Source organism: Petaurus breviceps, unplaced genomic scaffold (genome assembly GCF_028583685.1).
Source record: "Petaurus breviceps papuanus isolate PSGF00001 unplaced genomic scaffold, PetGlider_PUasm1.0 175, whole genome shotgun sequence".
Taxonomy (NCBI): domain Eukaryota; kingdom Metazoa; phylum Chordata; class Mammalia; order Diprotodontia; family Petauridae; genus Petaurus; species Petaurus breviceps.
This window is the reverse complement of record NW_027185764.1, coordinates 50,391,293-50,414,195: the sequence shown is the minus strand read 5'-3', so window position 1 is coordinate 50,414,195 and position 22,903 is coordinate 50,391,293. Positions and strand designations below refer to the sequence as shown.

Sequence of the window (22,903 nt, the reverse complement as noted above, 5' to 3'; positions counted from 1 at the left end):
AGAGTTTGTTCTTCTAGAATAAGGATGGCATTAGACTAGAATCTGAATTCTCACACAATTCATCATTTTCTCCTCCCCTTCCTCCTTCCTAGTCTAGAGTGAAAATAGGAAGGAGAGGGAGAAGGGATGACAAAGTACAATATGATTGGGTTTTTTTTAAGTTGATGGAATGACATGTTGTTTTATTTCTCAATGACTGGCATACCACAGGTGGAATTTTGACAGTTTTTGTTTCTTTGTTCAGGAAACTGTTAGTATTTTAATTTAAGGAACTGTGAGGTCCATATTGGGGAAAAGCCATAATACACAGTAGAAAGTGAAAGCCATTGACTCTGTAAAAGGTGGAAGCTCAGACTTGGTGATGTGTTAACTTGGTGACCCAGATACTGAGTCATAACTTAGATACCGGGACCAGTATATGACTAGTACCCAACAGTGCTGGGTAAATGCCTGGATGTCTGCAAATCGGGTTCAATACTAAGTATAAACTAAAATATTAGTTAAAACATTAAGCAGAAACCCCCCAAATATCCACCAATCTACAGGAAAGTAACCCATGGCTTCTCTTCCTTTTGTCTGTTTTTATAATTACCATGGGGATTTGGGGGAGTTGGGATTTGTGTGACTCTGCTGTTGTTCGTCTTGACTTGCAACTGATTTGGATATGAGTGAGGCAGAGCTATGCAAAGTCCTCAGTCTCACTCTCTCCTCCAGAGTCATCAAAGTCCACTGGCAAGACAAAGGTCAAGAAAACTGGCAATGGCCCAGGGATGCCAGTGAATGACTTTGACCTTTCTAAAGTCTCAGTTTGTCTGAGGCCAAGCTCATTCAATGACCGAGGGATCCACTGAGTTATCTGGCAGCCACCCCAGATTGTCCCTGTTTGCAAGTATTTATAATGATTGATTAAACACCTATAATCATTCTGGAGCCTCTTGATCTCTTCCTTTGGTATCAGATTCACTCCATGATTATGGGAGAGGTACAGGGTTCCCCAGCCAGAGGAATTCTGGACCTTACAGGGATTCATTATTTTGTGGAAAAGTTCCCCAAATCATAACACCAAATTTCTGGAATGCACCAGAAGTTTGAGGCCAAAGGACCCCTTAATAAGAGTTTTAAATATATAAAGGACTGAACATAAAGGAAGGTTTCCAGATGTTTTTTATTTATCTCTCCCCCCAAAAAAGGAAATTGGTTAAAATTACATTAATAAGATTTAAGGATAGCCACAAAGAAGACTGTCTAGACAGTAAGTGGTGGTTTATACTAGAATAGCTTATTACAAGAAATTATGCAAATTTATTTGTCAGAGGCTCTTTGAAAATAAGATAGAAATGTTTCTGTTTGGGTTGTCCAAGCTGTCCCACATGAAGATGACTTCTGGGATACCACGAGCATGATGATTATTATATCCTGATGAATAATAAAATCATAATAATTATCTTTTATTTATATAGCACTTTAAGGTTTGCAAAGCATTTCCCTCACATAAGGTAGGTAGTGGAAGTATTACTATCCTCATTGATGAGGCTCAGAAAGGTTAAGTGACTTGCCCTTGATCATAGAGCTAGAAAGAACCTGAAGCAGGATTCAAACTCAGCCTCCCAAACATAGGTCACTATATGTATGGATTGTCTAGGTTTCTGATGGCTTAGAATAAGGATAAATAGCAATTGTTTTCTGTTTGGGCCAGAAGCTCTGAAAGTCTCCCTGTTCCCAGAAATATCTTGGTGCTGGTAAATTGAGCCATCTCTTGGTTCTATTCCTATCTAGTCCTCGGTCATTGAATAAGCTTGGCCTCAGACAAACTGAGACTTTAGAAAGGTCAAAGTCATTCACTGGCATCCCTGGGCCATTGCCAGTTTTCTTGACCTTTGTCTTACCACTGGACTTTGATGAGTCTGGAGGAGAGAGTGAGACTGAGGACTTTGCATAGCTCTGCCTCACTCATATCCAAATCAGTTGCAAGTCAAGACGAACAACAGCAGAGTCACACAACTGGTTTATGTCACAGGTTGAATTTGAATCCCAGTTTTTAAGGATGACTTTCTATCTACTTCCATGCTGCCTTTCAAATTAAGGCAGGTTGATTTCTTAACTTTCCATAATGATGGTTCATATTTCAAAAGGTGGAGGAACCAATTAGGGAAAATTCTTTTCTAGATCTGATTCCTACAAACAGAAGACAAGTAGTGAGGGTAGAAAGGATGGGAAATTATGGTGAAAGTAATCACTCCATTTTAGAGTGAAGAAAGAAAAAGAGAGAAAAGCCAATATACATATGTTTGGGATTTGGGGAGAGGAGATTTCAAAGAGAAAGGGTAAAAAAGATCCCATAGCTTAAACTTCTATAGTGGGAAGCCAGCCTAAGAAAGATGGAAAGGGTGCAAGAATGAAATTCCAAAGACACAAAGAGAAACAGTTCCAATGAGGAAGATGATTTCCTAGGGAAGCTGCCTAAGGAAATTAATATGTATGCACAGAGAACTCACTAACCAACATGTTTTAAAAAGGCATGTACAAAAGATGGAAACAAGGGGCACATACATAATGAGAATGAATACAGAAATGTGACACAGACCTTTAACAAATGGCAGGAATGTAAAGCTCAGGATAAGGTGAGAGTAGAAGGAAAAGCTGAGGACAATAAAAAGATCCTTTATATATTTTTTTCTTTTCTACATAAACTGGAGAAAAAAAGGTCATTAAAGAAGGACTACTGCTTAGAGTGGATGGGATTATATAACAAGTAATGACAGAGAAAAGGTAGACTTCTAAATTCTTATTTTGTTTTTTCCCGATCAAGAAAATGATCATGAACTGGAAATTGCATAACAAATATGGCTGACAGGAATATTGATGAGTTCAGTTCACCTGGTCCAGATGAATCACAACCTTGACTAATCACAGTATTGGCAGATATTTGCTAAGCCACTCTTGGTGGTCATTAAGTGATTGTAGAGGATGGGAAAAGTATCACAGAATTGAAGAAGAATGAAAAAAAGAGAATGGAGACTGAAAAATATTGGCCTGAAATTTGTCTTTAATTCCTAGCCAAATTCTAGAATGTATTACTAAAAGAATGGTTAGGGAACACTTAGATTAGGAAACATTCATCTTGAAATGACTCATCAAGAACAAGTTATGTCAAACTTAGATTATTTCCCTTTTTCATAGGGTCACTAAACTGGTAGGTCAATGGAATGCTTTAGATATATTTACTTAAATTTTTAGCAAATCAGTTGATAGTAAAGACTATCAATAATAAATAATTACTAAATCAATAGTAAAAAATAGCTATTCTTGGAGCAGTTAGGTGGTACAGTGGATGGAACACTGGGCTTGAAGTCAGGAAGACTCACCTTCATGAGTTCAAATCTGGCCTCAGACACTTACTAGTTGTGTGACCCTGGGCAAAGTCCCTTAACCTTCTTTGCCTCAGTTTCCTCATCTATAAAATGAGCTGGAAAAGGAAATGACAAACCATTCCAGTATCTTTGCCAATAAACTCCAACTAAACAGAAAAAATAGCTACTCTTATGGAAAAGTGGAGCTAGATTAGGGATTGGCCAGATTCTGCTACTTGATTTTGTATGCTGTGAGCTAAGAATGGTGTTTACATTTTAAAGTAAAGTTTTGATGTATTCTATTTGCTGAAGATTGGGACTAGATGAATGGCTGTACTCAAAAGCTGGTCATGAATGGTTTGATGTCATCTTTGAAGGAGGTCTCCAGTGGGATGGGGTGGGGGGAGTGTTTCAGAAATAAGTGCTTAACCCTGTGCTATTTAGCATTTTTATCAATAACTTGTATGGAGGCATAGAGGACATACTCATCAGTCTGCAGATGATACAAAGCTGGATGGGATAGCAAATACATTGAATGTCAGTCAAGATTTAAAAATATCTTGGCAAGCTCAAGAACATTTTCTTGTTGTTTAGTTTTTCCATCCTGACTCTTTGTGACCTTGTTTGGGGTTTTCTTAGCAGTGATACTGGAATGGCTTGCCATTTCCTTCTTGTTTTGCAGATGAGGAAACTGAGGCAAATAGGGTTAAGTGACTTGTTTTCTATTAAGTGTCTGAGGCCAAATTTGAATTCAGGAAGATGAATCCCAATACTCTATCCAGTGTGTCACTTAACTGCCCTTTTCTGGAATACTAGGCCATGAAAAGTCTTATACTTAACTGCCCCTACCAAAAAAAAAAACAAAACAAAAACAAAAAATTTCTTAACAGGTACAAGATTAAGGAGATCAGGATAGGCAATATTGTATTTGAAAAAGATTCAGGGGTTTCAGAGTCAAACAGTATTCAATTCAACAAGCATTTATTAAGTCCTTACTGTGTGCCAGACTCTGGAGATACAGACAGAATTGAAACAGCCCCTTTTCCATCAAGGATCTCACAGTCTAAGCTTACATCTCTAAGTGGGGAGAAATATATACATAAAAAAATTACAGTATATACAAAGTAATTCTCCACTTGCAATTGTGTGTGTGTGCATGTATGCATATGCACACCCACAATCTGAATGTCCTAAGCTTTTTTTTTTTTTTTTTTTTAAGCAATCGGGGTTAAGTAACTTAAGTAACTTGCTCAAGGTTACCCGGCCAGGTGTTTCTGGGTGGGTGCTAAGTGTCTGAGCCTGGGATTCGATCTCCAGGTCTTCTCAACACTGGAGCCGGTGCTCTTACTCACTGTGCTACCTGGCCGCCCCTGTCCTAAGCTTTTGAAAGAAGCTATGGATTCCATGAAATAATGCTACATCCAGTCATGGTCAAAGATGAGAGATGAGAAATGAAAGAGTTTTCCTGGGGACCAGTAAACAGCATTTTGGTTCCACTCTGACAACGGACTTTTCTGGCTTCCTTTAAGTCCTAAAAAGCGTTCCTCAACCACTCAATTCCAAGGCCTTCTCCCTTTTAATTTTCCCCTATTTGTGCTGTGTATCGTTTGCTTTGTATGTATTTGTTTCTCCCGTTGATTATAAGCCCTGTTGAGGGTGGGGACTGTCTTTTGCTTCTTTTTTGTATCTTTAGAGCTTAGCACAATGACTGACACATAGTAGGCGTTTAATAAATGTTTAGAAAACTAATGCAATTTTAGTCTGTGTAAAAGGAGACAATATCCTGGAAAAAGGATCATATTCTGCCTTGGTCAGTACTATTTCCTTTTCTTTTTAACATCTATTTTGTATTTTTCTTTATTTTAAACAAAAGAATTACATTTTGATCTGGCTTGTTTGCTCTCAAGTTTCGTGGCCAAAGTTTGACATTTCAGGACTAAATGATGAAAAAATGATCACAGAGGACGTGATAGCTGTCCTCTGGAATTGGAAGCGTTGTGATGTGGCAGACAGATTAGATCTGCTCTGTTTGTTTGCAGTACTAAATTCAGTTCTGGGCACCACATTTTAGGAATATGTATTGGTAACCCAGAGAGCATATCTAGAAGAGGAAGACTGGAATGGTGCCGAGTCTCAGCACTGATCCAGGAGAAGGAAAGATTTGGCATAAACAGTACAACTATATTTAAGTACATTAGACCTGCTCTGTTTGACTCCAGAGGCCAGAACCAGGAATGATGGGTGGCCAATTGCAGAGAGGCAAATTTGGACTTGAAATAAAGAAAAATATTTAAAACAATTAGAGTTCTCTAATAAGGAAATGGGCCACTTTGGGAGGTAGTGGGTTCACTCCCTTCAGTCCTCCATTTCCAATCCCTGCCTAGAGATCTTCAGGAACTTTCTGAATAAATAAATGCTGAAATATTAAACATATCCTTACAAATCACAATGCAATAAAATTGTAATCAATAAGGAAGAATTTAAGAAATGATTCAGTCTTCTCTAGAGACTAAATAATGAGATTCTAAGGAATGACTAGGCCAAGGAAGAAATCAAAGAGATAATATTTGTAACGGATGTCAAAAATGAGAACATTGAGAAAACATAGTAAAACATAAGATATAGTCAAAGATGTCTTTAGGGAAAATGTATATCCCTAAACACATAAATAAATGAAAAAGATCTGTGAATCATGTGACTAGAAAAATCAACAAATGATATAACCCTTGACCAAACGCAAAAAATAGAAAACTGAAAAACCAAGAGGATATGAACACAGTTGAAAACAGCCATAACAAAATATGATAAAGCCGAGGTATTTGTTTTTTTGAAAGATCAGTAAGAGACAAGCCATTAGCTAATTTGATTTTGTTTATGAGAGAGAAAAACCAAATTGCCAAAGTAAAAATGAGAAGGGGAATTCACAACAAATAAAAGGAAATAAACGAAAATTTCTGAAATGGCTATATTCCATTATATGTTAAGAAAACTGAAAACACAAATGAAATGGATAAATGTTCATAAAAATGTAAAGTGCTCACATTAATACAATATTCTAAATATCCATATATTTCAGAAACAGAAAGGGATCAAACCATAGAAGACCTACCAAAAAAAAAAAGTCTAGATCCAGATAGACTTTTCAGGGGGTACTATCAAATATTTAAAGAATAATTAACCCATGCATTACATGAATTGTTTTCAAAAGAGGAAGGTACTTTACTAAATTCCTTCTATGAGATAAATGTGGTTTAAAAATAAAACTATGGAGAACTAGGCAGAGAAAGAAAATCATAGGCCAATATCAGTAATGAATATCTATGCAAAAATATTGAATAAAATATTAGCAAAGAGGTTGCAGCAATACATTTAACAATTATTCACTCTCACTAGGTTAGATTTATTTTAGGAATGCATGAGTATTTAAAATTAAGGCCAATTTAAACACAATAAATCATATTAATAAAATAACATCACATCCTTTTATCAATAGAGGTGCAGAGGATACAGCCCTGGGCTTGGTTCACTCTCTCCTCCAGTCATCCGAGTCCAGTCACAAGACATAGGTCAGGACAGCTGGTGATGGCCCCCTGTCCAACCACACTGCTGGACACCAATCTTTTTGCTCTATTCAAATTCTCTAAATTCAGGGGTTCTTAACCTTTTGTGTTATGGTTCCCTTCGGCAGTCTGGTGAAAACTATGGACAATATATTTACTATGGTAATGTTTTGCATAGCTACACATGTACAACCTATACTGAATCGCTTATCTTCCCAGTAAGGGTGGGTAACAAGGGAGGAAGGGAATGAATCTGAAATTCAAAGTTTTAAAATCAAATGTTTAAAAATATATAAATACTATTATTAATACTATTTTACATGTAATCGGGACATAAGATACACAGGCATTGGGGCATAGAGATTCACCATGCCCTACTGGAAAAGTCAAAGGGGGTGTGGGAGAAGATATGGGAGAGAGCAGATTGGAGGAAGGGATATCGTGTGGGACTGCTATTTTGGGGGGGGGTGGCTAGGGGAAAAATGGGGAAAAAATTGTAAGTCAAAATCTGGCAGAAATGAATGATGTAAATCAGAAGTTAGTAAAGCATTTGAAAAAAATAAAAATAAATAAAGAATAATTAACCCATACATTACATGAATTGTTTTCAAAAGAGGGAGGTACTTTACTAAATTTCTTCTATGAGATAAATATGGTTTAAAAATAAAACTATGGAGAGCTAGGCAGAGAAAGAAAATCATAGGCCAATATCAGTAATGAATACCTATGCAAAAATATTGAATAAAATATTAGCAAAGAGGTTGCAGCAATACATTTAACAATTATTCACTCTCACTAGGTTAGATTTGTTTTAGAAATGCATGGATATTTAAAATTAAGGCCAATTTAAACACAATAAATCATATTAATAAAATAACATCACATCCTTTTATCAATAGAGGTGCAGAGGATACAGCCCTGGGCTTGGTTCACTCTCTCCTCCAGTCATCCGAGTCCAGTCACAAGACATAGGTCAGGACAGCTGGTGATGGCCCCCTATCCAACCTCACTGCTGGACACCAATATTTTTGCTCTATTCAAATTCTCTAAATTCAGGGGTTCTTAACCTTTTGTGTTATGGTTCCCTTTGGCAGTCTGGTGAAAACTGTGGACCACTTTTCAGAAAGCTTGTTGCCAGCATTTATAATTAAAGGAAAAGCCAAATTTCAATTAGAGAATAGTGTAAATAATCATCATCATAATAATTTTTTCCCCATCCAGGTTCTCCCTGACCTCTGCTCTAAGGAGTTCTCTATAGCAGTTATTCCAAACTTTCTCTTCTCTCAAGCCACTTACTCTCCACTCTCCTTTGTCACTCTCAGCAGAAAACCTGCTGTTCATACTTTCCTGAAAAAACTGAGTTCATTTGTAGTAAGCTCCCTCTTATTTCCAATTCTATATTTTTCTCCTTTGCTTCAATCTGAGAGGCAGAGTTGTCCATTCTTCCGGACAATTCTCACCTCCCTCTACTTGTGCCTTCCAATCGATCTTCTCTGGTCTCCTCTTGATATTTGACCTTTCCCCTCTCTCTCCTTAGTTTTCAACTTCTTTTTATTCACTGGCTCTTCTGCTGTCAGCTTAAATGTCCCAGATCAATCCACCATTAAAAAAAATCTCCCACTTGAGTCTCTCAAACATTGTTTTTATATCTTTTTTCCCCTTTCATAGCCAAACTCTTGGAAAAAGCTATTTACACTCAATGTTTCTACTTGAAGTACTACAATCAGTGCTATCTCCCATTCAAGTTTCAATGACTTCAGTCATCATCCCTGGATTGAAACACCTCTCTCCAGGCTACCAATGATATCTTAAGGTGATTGGATATAACTATTTCCTCACTGCTCATTCTCTCTGGAACATTTGACATTGTCACGAACCTTCCCCCTGGATACTCTGCTGCTTGGGTTTTATGACACCGCTCTCTCATTCTTTTCTTACATGTTGGACAGATCTTTCTCAGTTTTCTTTGCAAGACTGTCATCTTGTCCTGAATCCTCTGTGAGGATACACTTTCAAGACTGCCCTATCTTCTCTTTTCTCTCTTCCCCCTCTTTCCTGGTGATATGATTGACTCCCATGGGTTCATTAGCAGGTTCATGGTATAGTGTAAAGAACATTGGATTTGAAAGAAAAAGGTTCAAATCCCAGCTCTGTTGTTTACCACCTGTGTGATCATGAGTGAATTATTGAACCTCTCTGAGCATGACTTTTTACATCTGAAGAAAATTAATATTCTGCTGTATCATTTAATAATCAATATTCCTCTGTAATCCATCCTATTCTCCATTTTCTCAAACCCCATTACTCTGCCTAGCTCAAAAGACTGTCATTACCAGTCATCACTCTGAAACTCAAAGATTGGACAACAATAGGACCCAGCCCGAACCACTTAAAGGCTATATTTTGGGCCCTCCAGACTCATAGTGAATGTAAATAGTAACTCTTTCTCTTTGCCCAGCAACCCTGAGGATCTTCCCCTCCCAGTTTGATTTTTTTCTTTTTTAATTAAAGGGGCCATCCCTTGACTTACTCCTTAAAGAGGGCTGTTCACTCAATGGGCATTACCTTACTCAAAATGAGAACCTGAAAAGACAGCCTACAAGGGCCAGGGTCTCCCACTGCATCCTGGGCCATCTCCAGTCATCGTGATGAATATCTGTCCACTGAACCCAGATGACTCTGGAGGAGAAAGTGAGGCTGTGACCTTGCATAGTCTTCCCTCTCTCAAATCAAAGTCAACTGCAAGTCATGTCATCATCTCCCTGATGTCACAGTCCTCTTCCAAAACTAAGGACAAGCACAACAACCTGTCAGAATTAAAGGCATGGTTGAATAATATAATCTTAGCCCCCAGGGCATCTGCTTGCTGATCAGTCTAACTTGGGACCCTAATTTCTACCAGCTTGTGCTGGGCCCCTCCCCAGGGGAGGATTCTCCTGTCCTTCACTCTCCTTGTCAAAGTTAGGGGTGATTCCTCCAAGGGGAGGGCTGAGGAGGGGAGCATCCTGATGAGATAGTTCTGATTTTCTGGCCAAGATTACTAGAGGCAACTGAAACCCATAAAGCAATGAGCATTTCTTAATGTCAGAGTTGTGTGATCAGCCACACCTGAAAGCCAACCCACTTTCCCAGCTATAGCCAATTGTGAGATTTCCCAATCACCCAGAACTCCTCCTTTTCCTACTTCTCAATAAAGAGGGCTTTTTTTTTCTCATCCATTCCAGGTCCCTAACTTTGTCGAGGTGACCAGAGTGACCCATTTTATTAACAGCTATATGTGTCACTGTTAATAAACTAATCTTGTCCTAGAGAAAATAGTGCCTCAGTTTTACTCACCACACATCTATAAAATTAAGAGATTGGACTAGATGACCCATAAGGTCCCTCCTCGCCCGACCCCATAATGGGCCCATAATAAATGCATATGAATTGAATATTATCTTCAGGAACAACTCCCCCTTTCAACTTCATGGTGTTGTAGGCAATCAACATAACCACAAAAACTTATGCAATCAGGACATATTTACTTTTATATTCATGTTAGTAGTGACTAATGCAAAACACAAGAAATGCATGGAGAAGAAAAGCAACTAGTGGTTTGTGAGTTCTCCATTAGGCCTTCCCTGGTTTTCTTTAAGTCCCAACTGAAAGATTTTTTTTACCTTTTACTGGAAGTCTTCCTCACCCCATCTAATTTCTAGTGCCTTCCCTCTCTTAATTATCTCCTATTTATCCACAGTGTGTTTTGTATATATTTGTTGGCATGTTTTCTCCCCCATTACTCTATAAGCTCCTTGAGGGAAGGGACTATCTTTTGCCTCCTTTTGTTTCCTATTGCTTAGCACAGTACCTGGCAAAGAGTTGATCTTAATAATTGTTTATTGAATTGACTGGTCTCTGTTTTATAGACCTCTGATGAGGCCCATTGCCTGTGGAGACAGTTCATTCCACTATGGGACAGCTCTAAATGTTGAGAATTGTTCTTCCTTACCTTAAGCCCAAACCTACCTTTCTGCAATTTCTACTTATTTGCAATATGATACCAGAAAAGGCATTTCATCTCTCTGGTCCTTAGTTTCCTCATCTATAAAATGGGGCTAATAAAACTCATACTATCTACCTTGTTATGGAGAAAATGCTGTGTAAACATCAAAGCATTATAGACATAAGAATGATTACTTCTTAGAAAACTGCTTAACAGAAAGAGTCAAAATGATCATATAAATTCAGGGCATATTCAAGAATTAGGAACACAAACAGGATGACATCATCTTAACAGCCATATTTCTTCCTCACTTGTCTGTCTATTTTGCTGAGGGGTTTGCTAGAGTGTATTTCGCATTAGAGGAGCTCTGTTTCTTGGCTGGAGTCAGATTCTCGAGATTGCTTCATTGCTATATGCCAATGGCTTTAATAAGCAAAATCCTTCAGAATGTATTTAACATTATTAAAAATCTTCCATTCACTTACTTGAAATTCAGAAGACTCAATTCATGGTTATTATCCCCTTGAACTGCCTTTAAATTTGAAGTTTGCTCCACTCCATAAGTGTCTATCCTTCCTAAGAGCTGCATTACCTATTGAAAGAAATACAATGGGGAATACCTGGGTGAGCCTACCCATCAGGCCTTGCTCCTTATTCCTAGAGGGGCAGGACTTGGATTGAAGGCGACTTTGCATTTAAAAATGCTTTTTCAAATCCATCTTACTCCTCACCCCAGAGCTCTGGCCCACCTGTGATCCAAGGACAAGGTTAACCAAAACTGAGAGCAGGTGTTACCTCTGAAATATCCTTTAGTAGTTCCAGAGGTTGTCTCAGGGGAAGGATATTATAGGATGCTTCATTCTGCTGTGATTATAATATTCTTTTTGATATTTGTCTACCTGGTGACTTCAAATGGTAGAGAACAGCTTCTGCACTGTAGAGAGGACTCATACTGACGGATGTATAGGAAGTGTCATGGAGTACACAAAGTTGAGGGAGATGGTGTGGGAAGGGGCAGAACCGGTGTTGGGGAGAGACCAAACTCAGAAGTGCCCTCCTGGGCCTTGGGCAAGGTTTGGAAATGTTGCTACCCTCTCTAGCCTGTGTTACTTACTATCCACTGGAGGCTTTGAACCTTTACTGGACCATGTGGTATTACAAAATAATATAACAATATGTAACAACAAGGTAACATATGTGTAACACAGAAAGTAGATGTTTCTGGAACTGAACAAAATGTATTTAATGTTTAGTAATTGTAAAAAAAAATCCTTCTTTGCATCCCCAGTTACTGTTCCTACAGATCCTAAAAGGTGAGCATACTCACTTCTCAGGGCTTTAAAATGATGAGCTTAGGCAAGTAGGTGGTGCAGTGGATAGAGCCCTGGTCCTGGAGTCAGGAAGACCTGAGTTCAAATTTGACCTCAGACACTTAGTAGATGTGTGACCCCGGGTAAGTCACTTAACCCTGTTTGCCTCCTCTATAAAATGAGCTGGAGAAGGAAATGGAAAACCACTCCAGGATCTTCATCAAGAAAATCCCAAATGGGGTCATGAAGAGTCAGACATAAGTGAACAGCAAGATCACTTCTAGTTAGGAAAATTAGACTGTCTGAACTGGATTTCGAAGAACTTAGTTTCTGAAGGCAGTACATTTATCTTGGTAGAATGCTTGGATGCCAAAGACTTGACTTTACTATCAGGGAGGCCAAAGTTTCAAGCATCATGCTCACCTTTTAGGATCTTGGACCAGACCTCCCCTCAGGCAGAAGAAACAATAGCTAGAGAATATGAGTGGAGGGAGGAGAAAAGAGAGTCAGGGAAGCAGGTCATTGGATCTTCAGATTACACTCATCTACTCTCTTTTTTAGGATTCAGAATAACATGGCTGCTGCCATGGTTACATTTCTCTTATAGGATATAGGCTTCTCTGCTGGCAAGAACCTCAGAGATACTGGAGTCCAGCACTTTCATTTTGGGGCTTTGAGAGGCTCCATCTTACTCCTCACCCCAGAATTCTGGCCCACCTGTGATCCAAGGGTAAGGTCAGCCAAAACTGGGAGCAGGTATGCCTCTGAAATATCAATCAGTCTTACCCAATAAGGCAGCTTGGGGTATATAGTGCTCTCGCCTCCAAACATTTACTCTTGTTATTCATTTTGTATATGCTTATAAAAAGTACATGTTCTCTTTCTGGTAAAATGTATGCTCCTTGAAGGCAAGGACTTTTATTTCTGTTCTTATATCCCCCTAACAGTGTCTGACACTAAATAAATTCTTGTTGATTAATAGTGAATCAACCAAGATCTGGTTTCCAGTTTTGACTCAACCACTTAACTATCTGTTTGACTATGGGCAAATCCCTTAGCCTCCCTGGGCCATAATGTTTTAAGTTGTCAAACAAGAAGTTTAAACTAGATTAGGAATTCTTTTTTTTTCCCCTTTTTTTGTAGGAGGGAGGGAGGAGAGCAGGGCTAAGTGACTTGCCCAAGGTCACATGGCTAGTAAGTGTTAAATGTCTGAGGCCAGATGCTCTATTCACTGTGCCAGCTAGCCCCCCCCCCCAAGATTAGTAATTCTTAACATTTTTTTTTCATCATGGCAGTCTAGTGAAGTCTATGACTCCTTTAACAGAATATTATTTCTAACTGCACAAAGTGAATATATAGGATTATATAAAAGAAACCAATTATACTGAAATGCAGTTATCAAAATATTTTTTAAAAAAGTTCTTGGATTATATATGTATGTATATATCTATATATGTATATGTGTATGTATAGATCTATATACTTGTATACGTATATGTTTGTATATGTGTATGTACATATTTATATCTATGTATAAATGCATAAGTATGTGTATATCTATATCTAAATATATCCACACTTAATTCTAGTCTTGGGGGGGAGAGGGGAGAGAAAGGGGGTAAAAAGAACAAAGTAAAAAGTACACAACCAAGAACAAAAGAAAACTTATAAAAAAGCAAAGAAAAGATGAGCAGCTCTCAACACAATGCATAGTATTTAGTATAAAGGCTTTCTTGAGATGGAAATTTATTGCTACATATTTTGAATCCTCTCATGTTCTGCTGTGCACATGCCCTGTTTTTTCTTATTTTGCATTTGTTTTAATATTTAAGTTTTTAATATGTTTCTTTTTCTTTTCTTATTGTGTATTTAAGTTTTAGTGGAAAAAACCCCCAAATAAACAAATAAGTAAAAAATTTTTGGAGCCCAGATTAAGAACCCCCAGACTAGAGGTTCCTTCCAGCTTTCTATCTATGATAGTATTATCAATGTGTAGCCTAAATGAGGCCTGCATAAGAACTCACACATGTGCTGGATTTATAATCCCTAAGATTATATTTATATTATATATTTATTTATATATTAGAAATATATTATGTAGAATACATTATATCTAATATGACATATTAGATATAATATATTGTATATAACATATATTATAACTATGTTATATTTATAATCCCTAAGAAATGTCATTTGATAGTATGTGTATTATACTCTTTGGTTCCCTAGCACTTCGGGAAATTCCAGAGGAACAAAAGAGCTATCAAGGTGACATTCAGAAACATTCTCTCTGGTTGGAATAGGAAGCTTCTTGTCCAAGCTGACATTTTGATGAGGGGGCTATAGCAGGAATATGTAAATGAAAAGCCTTCGCTGTGTTTCTTGCTGCTCACCTTCACCTCCAAAGTCTTGGAAAAAGCTTCCAGAATAGACTTGAGTGCTTGAATGTCTTTCTCCACTTTCTGGTACTCATGCCTGATGACATTAATGTCTCTGGAGAGCTTTGCAAGGTTTGCATCACATCTGGTAGCAGAAAGGAAATAGATGAAAGATAAATATCAAAGTGTTCCTAGAATGGCCATAGGCCCTGAATATTGGAAGGGAATTAGAAGGTTAATGGTAGTAGGGTGGTGAATCTTTTCAATACTGTCCTGTCTCAGACTGAGGAAAACAGGGGATGAGGGAGTGAGGAATTTATGTATCTATCTCCTGCTCCTTCCTTTTCCTGGCTTTTTCCTCTTCCCAGTGGAGGATGAGGAAATGCTGTGCTGAGTTAAATGGACTGCATTGAATGAACTTGATTGATGAAAATGGGCTGGATTGGTGAAAGCTGAGATTTTTAGCTCTCTGAATTAGGCCAGGACCTCAATTTAGGCATGATAAGCAAGTAGCAGCAACAATTTTCAGCCAGATAGTCATTCGCTACCAGAGCTCAGGACAAAACTGTAAAACAGGCAAAACTCATTTTTGTTTTCTTCATAATCCTTTCCTAAACCCTTTTTGTGACTCCTTCCTTCCTCCCCCTTCTCTTTTTCCCTCCTTCCCTCCCTCCTCTCCCCCATGTCTCAGACACTCATGGTGTCCTCTGTCTATATGAGTTCTCTCATCCCACTGAGGCCTATCTATCTTTGACTCTACTATGTCTTTTTCTTCCCAGCCCAGATCAATATTCCTCCTTCTCAAAGGCTATACTGACAAAGCATACAGCGTGGTGGTTTTTACAAGGCTAAAAAGACTTTGAGTTTGGGTCTGGGAAAAGACTAGGCCTGCTCTTCTAGGACCAACCTAGTGGCATTCACAAAGGTATATAGATGTGGCAATCAATAGATTGTCCACTAGTTGATGAATTCTTTGGCAATCCATGAAACAACTATGAATACAAAATGGTCTTTAGTCCTGTTGGGTCTTCTTGTACTTCAGAAGTGATGGAGCCAGAGGGTCCTAAGAATGACACAGTTATTAGACACTTCAATACTTATTAATCTGCTTTTCTGCAACTCTAAATGGGAGACTGGGTGGTGGCCTGCTGGATTTGGAGGCAGAGGATGGTTTCAAATCCCAGCTCAGCCACACGTGTATGACCTTGGAATAGTCACTTAGAACTGATGACTCACAGTCAGTCAATACATATTTATTAAGTGCCTCCTCTGTGCCAAGCCTGTGCCAAGTGCTGGGGACATAAATATAAAAAAAACCAAGCAAAAAAAAGAGATAGTCCCTACCCTCAAGGAGCTTATAATTTAATAAATAGGGGGTAGACAAAACACAAAAGGAAGCAGAGAAACTGGAGGTAGGGGAAAGGTACTGGATCGGAGGCATGGTAGAGATGTTGGTCAGAGGAGTCCTAAAATGACACATTCAGGTGAGAAATGAGATGTTTGAGCAGAGTTTTCTTTATAAATGGAAGGTTGGAATTCATGGCCCCACCCTCTAATCAGAGTGGCAGAGGGTAGTGACAAGGTAGAGTCCCAATACAAGTTCTCCCTATAGTCACAAATAGAGAAACTAAAGGAATTTCCTTCCAACCACTGGTCTGATGGAAATATTTAACAACCAGGTCTCCAAAATCATACAACACACTTTTAAGTTTAATCTGTATTATTAAAATTTCTCCATCATGTGCAAAAAGTCCAAATAATCAACAAAAAGGTAAATCAAGTCCTGATTTACAGTGTTTTTCAATTTCCAAGATGTAAATGCTCATGCTGAAAATTTAAAAACTTCATATTTGCAAGCCAGTATGAATTGACTCCAGCATGCCCCTGCTTCCAACTCTGACTTAGTTTCATCATTCATATAACAGTAAAAAGAAACTATTTCATGATTATCATGCCTTGAGATGCTCATAATGAGCATTAAAAATTAGAATATGAAAAATATACTTGAGTGAAACTACAAAGTAGTAGAGAAATTCTGAACCAAGTCAACATATACCTGTATACTTAGTGACTTAGGTGGGTATAGAGGAAAATGACAAGAAATGTTGAAAAATATGCTGTCTAATTAAGAAATTAAAGAGGAGAAAAATTTTTAGACTACTCAGAATACTCACTTTTTATATCATGAATATTTTCTTCAAGAATAGAGTCAGAAGGAGGGGCGGAGTCAGGATGGTGGAGTAGAAACAGGACTTCCATGGGGCTCTGGCTCTCAACCCACCTCCCCCCAATTCATGTAAAAGGGTACTCTGAACAAACTCTGGAGCTACAGAACCCACAAGATGACATGGAGAAGCTAACTCCTGCTGAGGACAGCCCAGCAGGCTGGCAGGAATCGGCCAGCTCAGTGCTCTGGGAGCTGACCCTGGCCCAGTGTGAGCCAGAGGTTTTAGCCCCAGGGTGGGCCTGACCAGCCATCAGCTGGAGGGACTTCAGATCACCAGCAGCTGTGGCGGTTTCCAGAATTGTCAACCCATGGATGTTAGGGACAAAGTGAGAGGTCAGTGCAGTGTGGACTTTGGGATCTAGTAGTTGGGAGTGCGTTGGCTTTTGCCCCCTGGGAAAGAAGCCAGTGAGGCGAGGCAGCCATGCAGCTGCCCCCTACGTGGCGGCTTCAGCTCCTGGCCTGCAGAGTGTAAGGGGACCAAGCGACCAGTGTGAAGCATAATCACTCTTGCTTTGGCCTGCTTGGATCTGGATTGTGGTCTAGGGTTGAGGTCCTGGTGTGTGTGTCCAGTTTGCCAAAGTGTGTGGAGGCTTCAGAGAGGGCACTCAACTAATACCTTCGGCAGCTGAGAAAACCCCAGAGTTTGGGAGGAAGCTCCCCTGTCTGGTAGCAGAGTCCTACTATGGCAAAAAGCCCAAAAGTCAAGTAATTGAGTGGTAACAACACCAGGGAAAGGAAGCAAAGCAAACAGAGGAATCCAACATTAGACTCCTATTTTGGGGACAAAAAGGATCAAAGCATGGAACAGGAGGAAGACAGTGAAGTCAGAACTCCTGCACCAAAAGCTTCCAAGAAAAATACAAAGTTACAGACCATAGAGGACCTTAAGAAGCAGATAAAAGAAGTGGAGGAAAAACTGGGAAGAGAAATGAGAACAATGCAAGAAAATTATGAAATGAGAGTCAACAGCCTGACTGAGGAAAATAATACCTTAAAAAATAGCCTAACTCAAATGGCAAAAGAGGCTCAAAAAGGCAATGAGGAGAAGAATGCTTTAAAAAGCAAAATTTGCCAGATGGAAAAAGAATCTCAAAAGCTCACTGAGGAGAATCATTGCTTCAGAATTAGATTGGAGCAAATGGAAGCTAATGACTTTATGAGAAATCAAGATGCTGTTCAACAGATCCAAACAAATGAAAGAATAGAAGGCAATGTGAAATATCTCATTGGAAAAACCACTGGAAAATAGATCCAGGATAGATAATTTAAAAATTATTGGACTACCTGAAAGCCATGATCAAAGAAAGAACCTAGAAATCATCCTCCAAGAAATTCTCAAGGAAAACTGCCCTGATATTTTAGAACCAGAGGGCAAAATAGAGGTTGAAAGAATCCACTGATCACTTCCTGAAAAAGATCCCCAAAAGAAAACTCCTAGGAATATTATAGCCAGGTTCCAAAATTCCCAGATTAAGGAGAGAATATTACAAGAAGCCAGGAAGAAGCAATTTGAATATTGTGGAAACACAATCAGGATAACACAGGATCTGGCAGCTTCTACACGGAGGGATCAAAGAGCTTGGAATATGATATTCCAGAGGTCAAAGGAGCTGGGATTAAAACCAAGAGTCACCTACCCAGCAAAACTGAGTATCGTGTTTCAGGGGAAAATAAGGTCATTCAGTGGAATAGAGGACTTTCAAGCATTCTTGCTGAAAAAACGAGAGTTGAATAAAAAATTTGACATTCAGATACAAGAAGCAAGAGAAGCATGAGAAGGTAAACAGGGAAAAGAAATCATAAGGAACTTATCAAAGTTGAACTGTTTATATTCCTACATGTTTATGGCTGATGAAACTTTTCTCAGTATGAAAATAGTTGAAGGGAATAGAAATATATATGTCTATATATATGTATATATATGTATGTCTATATAGGAGGGTATATGGGCATATTAATACATATGTGAATGTGTGTATATATGTTTACAGGTATACATAGAAGGCACAGGACCAATTTAATAGGAAGGGATGATACTTACAGGGTGAAATTAAGAGGTGAGAGAGGAATATAATGAGAGGAGATGGGGGAGAGACAGAATGGGGTAAGCTGTCTCATACAGAAGAGGCAAGGGAAAACTGCTACAATGGAGGGGAAGAACAGGAAGGCAAAGGGGAATGGGTCAACCTTATTCTTTTTGAATTTGGCTCCGGGAGGGAATGACATACACACTAAATAAGGTATCTCACCTTTCAGGAGAGTAGAGGGGAGGGGGATGAGAGGGTGGATGATGGAAGGGAGGGCAGGCTGGGGGAGAGGGAAGATAGAAGCACCCACTTTTGAGGAGGGACAGGATCAAGGTAGAGAATAGAGTGGGTGGGAGGTAGGATAGGAGGGACGGAGATGTAGTCAGTCTTTTACTATGTATCTACAATGGTAGTGTTTTGCATGGCTACACATGTACAGCCTGTACTGAATTGTTTATCTTCCCAGTAAGGGTGGGTGACAAGGGAGGAAGGGAATGACTCTTGAATTCAAAATTTTAAAATCAAATGTTTAATGTATATATGCATATATATATATAATATTGTTAATACTATTTTACATGTAATTAGGAAGTGAGATATGTGGGCACTGGGGCATGGAGATCCACCATGCCCTACTGGAAAATCGAAGGGAGTATGGGAGAGGATATAGGAGGGAGCAGATTGGAGGAGGGAATATTCAGTTGGATAGCTGTTTTGGGGTGGTGGGTGGGGGAGAAAGTTTGTAGCTCAAGGTCTGGCGGAAATGAATGATGTAGGCCAGAAGTTAATAAAGCATTTGGAAAAAAAAAGAATAGAATCAGAAAATATTGGACATTATGAGTATGTGATTGGTTATACAGTCCTTCCGGAATCAGCTATTTCTGTGTAGTAAGACCAATCACTAATGAGCAAAGATAAAAATCAATGCCAATTTGGAAGAGAGGATGAAGATGATAAATGTTGTATGCATTTATAACAAGTCCAAATAAGCTATTGAGGTTGAAGAGAGAAAACAGTAAAAGTGTAGATGTTAACTATGATACTTATTTCTTAGAGAAGCATTAGGAAACTCTTTAGGTAGTAAAGAGAATCCAGAAGTCAACTCAGCCAGCAAACATTGGCAACAGTATTTCAGAAAATAAATTCATTTGTACTATGAAATCTACTTCACTTCGGTGCAGAATGGTTACAAGCACTATTGCCTCCCCTAAAAAGACAGAAAAAGAAAAGCCTAAAAAAGGAAAAAAGCAATGGAGGGAAAAACAAACTTGTAAAAAACTTGGGATTTGGAATAACCAAGACAAATATTTCTAAGAGAATTTATAGATAAAACTGGAAGAAATTCAACAGAGTGAAAATGGAACAGATCTAGTAATGATCTCTTCTCAGCAAATGATTGTGGAATCATCATATTTGAATTTAATATCCTCAGTACCCAATGTGTTCTATGAAGAATAGAAATGGAACTTAAGAAGATGAAATTGAAAAGAACAGCTGAATACAGAAGAAATTTGTATATGAGTAACACAATTTGGGAAACACTGAAAGAACAATTTTCTTGCATGTGTGTGTGTGTATAAAGCAATGGGGGTTAAGTGACTTATCCAGGGTCACATAGTAAGTGTCTGAGGCTGGATTTGATCTCAGATCCTCATGATTCCAGGGCCAGGGCTCTATCTACTGTGCCACTTAGCTGCCCCAAGGAGTGGTTTTTCAAGATACTTATCTGAAAGAAAGGAAGATACTAAACATTGGAAATCTTTTAAAGTTTTATTTAAAAGGTGTGATTGGGAAGATATAAGTATCTACACATGTTACTTTTTCATCTCTATAAAGTCTTTGAGAATGATCTGCTTATGTATCAAGGATATCCTTGCTAAGTGCTCTAAATACATTCTCATTTGTTTCTCACAACAGCCTTGTGAAGTAGGTACCATAGAGCTGTTGCTGTTCAGTCAACTTCAGTCGTGTCTGACTCTTTGTGACCCCATTTGGGGTTTTCTTGACAAAGATTCTGAAGTGGTTTTCCATTTCCTTCCCCAACTCATTTTAAAGACAAAGAAACTGAGGCAAACAGTTAAGTGCTCAGGGTCACAGTAAATATCTGAGGCTGGATTTGAAATGATTCTTCTTGGCTCCAGGCACCTTATGCTATTCACTGTAGCACTTAAGTTTCTTATTATTATTCCCTATCCCATATTCTATCATATCGTATCATGCCTATATTATTCCCATTTTACAGATAAGGAGACTGATCTTCTGGGACGATAAGTGACTTATTGTCTTTGGCTGTACAGTTACTAAATATTGCAGGAAGGACTTGTACTCAGGTATAGTCTGATACTATATTAAACATTCCTTTTATTAAATTCAAAACCCATTATTGGTTCTCCCTTTTTTCTTGGATTAAAAGCTAAGTCCACAATAATCTAGTCTACATTTCCAGATATATTATTTCACATCTCTCCCCTTTATATGCTCTATGTTCTATCTAAATTGGCTTACTAGTCGTTCCCCTAAGTTCTTCTTACATCTATTGTCTCTCTGCTTTCACTCAGGCTGTACCCCTATTACTTGTGAAGCCTGGTGCCTCTGCTTTTTCTGTCATCTCTCTGAATTGTTTTCTCTGAGCCTGAGGATATGATTCATGGAGAACAAAGCTGGCAGAGCAGTTCTGATGATACTGGTACTAGAAGGTATTAATCCTCTCTAATCACCCGGGGTCATGATGAACCTTTGCTTTCTTTTGATGGTGGCAGAAGTCATGTCATGGGGTAAAACAATACCATCTGTACATAGGCCATCCTCTCTTTTTGCTTGTCTCTTCTCTTCTTTTGAACTGTATCCTTTCTAAAGGTACCAGAAGCAGAGATAGGAGCTAGGGCTCCATAAGCAATAAAGTGACCAGTGGGAAACTGTCACAGTGTGGAGATACTTCCAAACGAGGGGCACATGATGAACCATGGATGACCTGGCACAGAGCCAGGGAGGACTGCAGCTGTAATGGTTCCTAAAGCTATTGCATGTTCCTAAAACATAAACAAATTCATCACCCATCATCCACCATCACTTTCCTTTGAGCCTTTAACCTTAAATGGGTGTGTGTGTGTGTGTGTGTGTGTATGTGTAAGTACATCCCCATCTTCTTCCTTTATGAGCTATCAGTAAAAGCTATGGGGCCCTTCCCTCTATATACTCTCCAATCTAGAAGGGAATCATAGGAGGGAGATGGTTGGTGGTGATTGTCTCCATTCAAAAGTGTTTCATCTGTGCCTCCTCCCTGCACTTTTTTTTCTATGAACAATAAACTTTATCATCCTAATAAAAGTTCTCTATATGTCTTCGGAGATGGAGCTCTCTGTTTAGTCTTAGGACAATTGGCCTTATGGGTTCCCTTTTGTCCTTTATACCTTTCTGTGCTCCTTTCCTTTGTAACACACACTTGCTCAGAATGCAATAAAAAATCATCTTTATGTGGAGACTAAACCTATCATAAAATTTCAGAGAGAAAATCAACAAGGTTTAATGATTGGAGGGGAGTGGGAGGGTAGTGGTAAGACAGAGTTAGGAAAAACAGCAAAATTCTGTCCAAATGGATGACTCCTTAAGTGGGTCAGTGAGCCAGATGAGGCTCAAACTGCTCGTGATCATATTTGGTTCAAGGAAGCAGTGCCCTTCACTTGCGATTGTCTCACTGCTGGAGTAGGTCCACAGCCCCAGAGCCCCTATCTTTCTCCTCAGAGCTCAAAAGTTCCTGACCTTCCCCTGTCCCATACATCTTTGGCTTCAGGAGATCCTTCAGTCTTAACTTCTAGCCAGGAAAAACTACACTTCCCATCATCCCCCTTACTGATAAAGGGCTATATTAGAGTAGTCTGAACATAGCAAAATCTCTGAGTCTTATGAGTGTATTAGGAAATGACTTAAGAAAGTGAAATATTTCATGTGCTAGAGTTTCAGCCAGATATGATCAGATTTTACCTTTAAATACTTTTGGGAAATATTACATTTCATCCTCTAGGTTAATATTAATGCACATGCATGTCTGTGCATGTGTGTGCAC

General features: G+C 38.7%; 1 protein-coding gene across 1 annotated transcript in view; it reads right to left on the bottom strand.

Annotated features, from left to right (window-relative positions):
- Window positions 1-22,903, bottom strand: part of FAM81B (family with sequence similarity 81 member B) — a 94,441-nt gene that overhangs the window by 19,453 nt on the left and 52,085 nt on the right. The window contains 2 exon segments of the mRNA XM_069085443.1: window positions 11,381-11,487; window positions 14,602-14,731. Of these exon segments, the coding sequence (XP_068941544.1) occupies window positions 11,381-11,487; window positions 14,602-14,731 (237 nt within the window).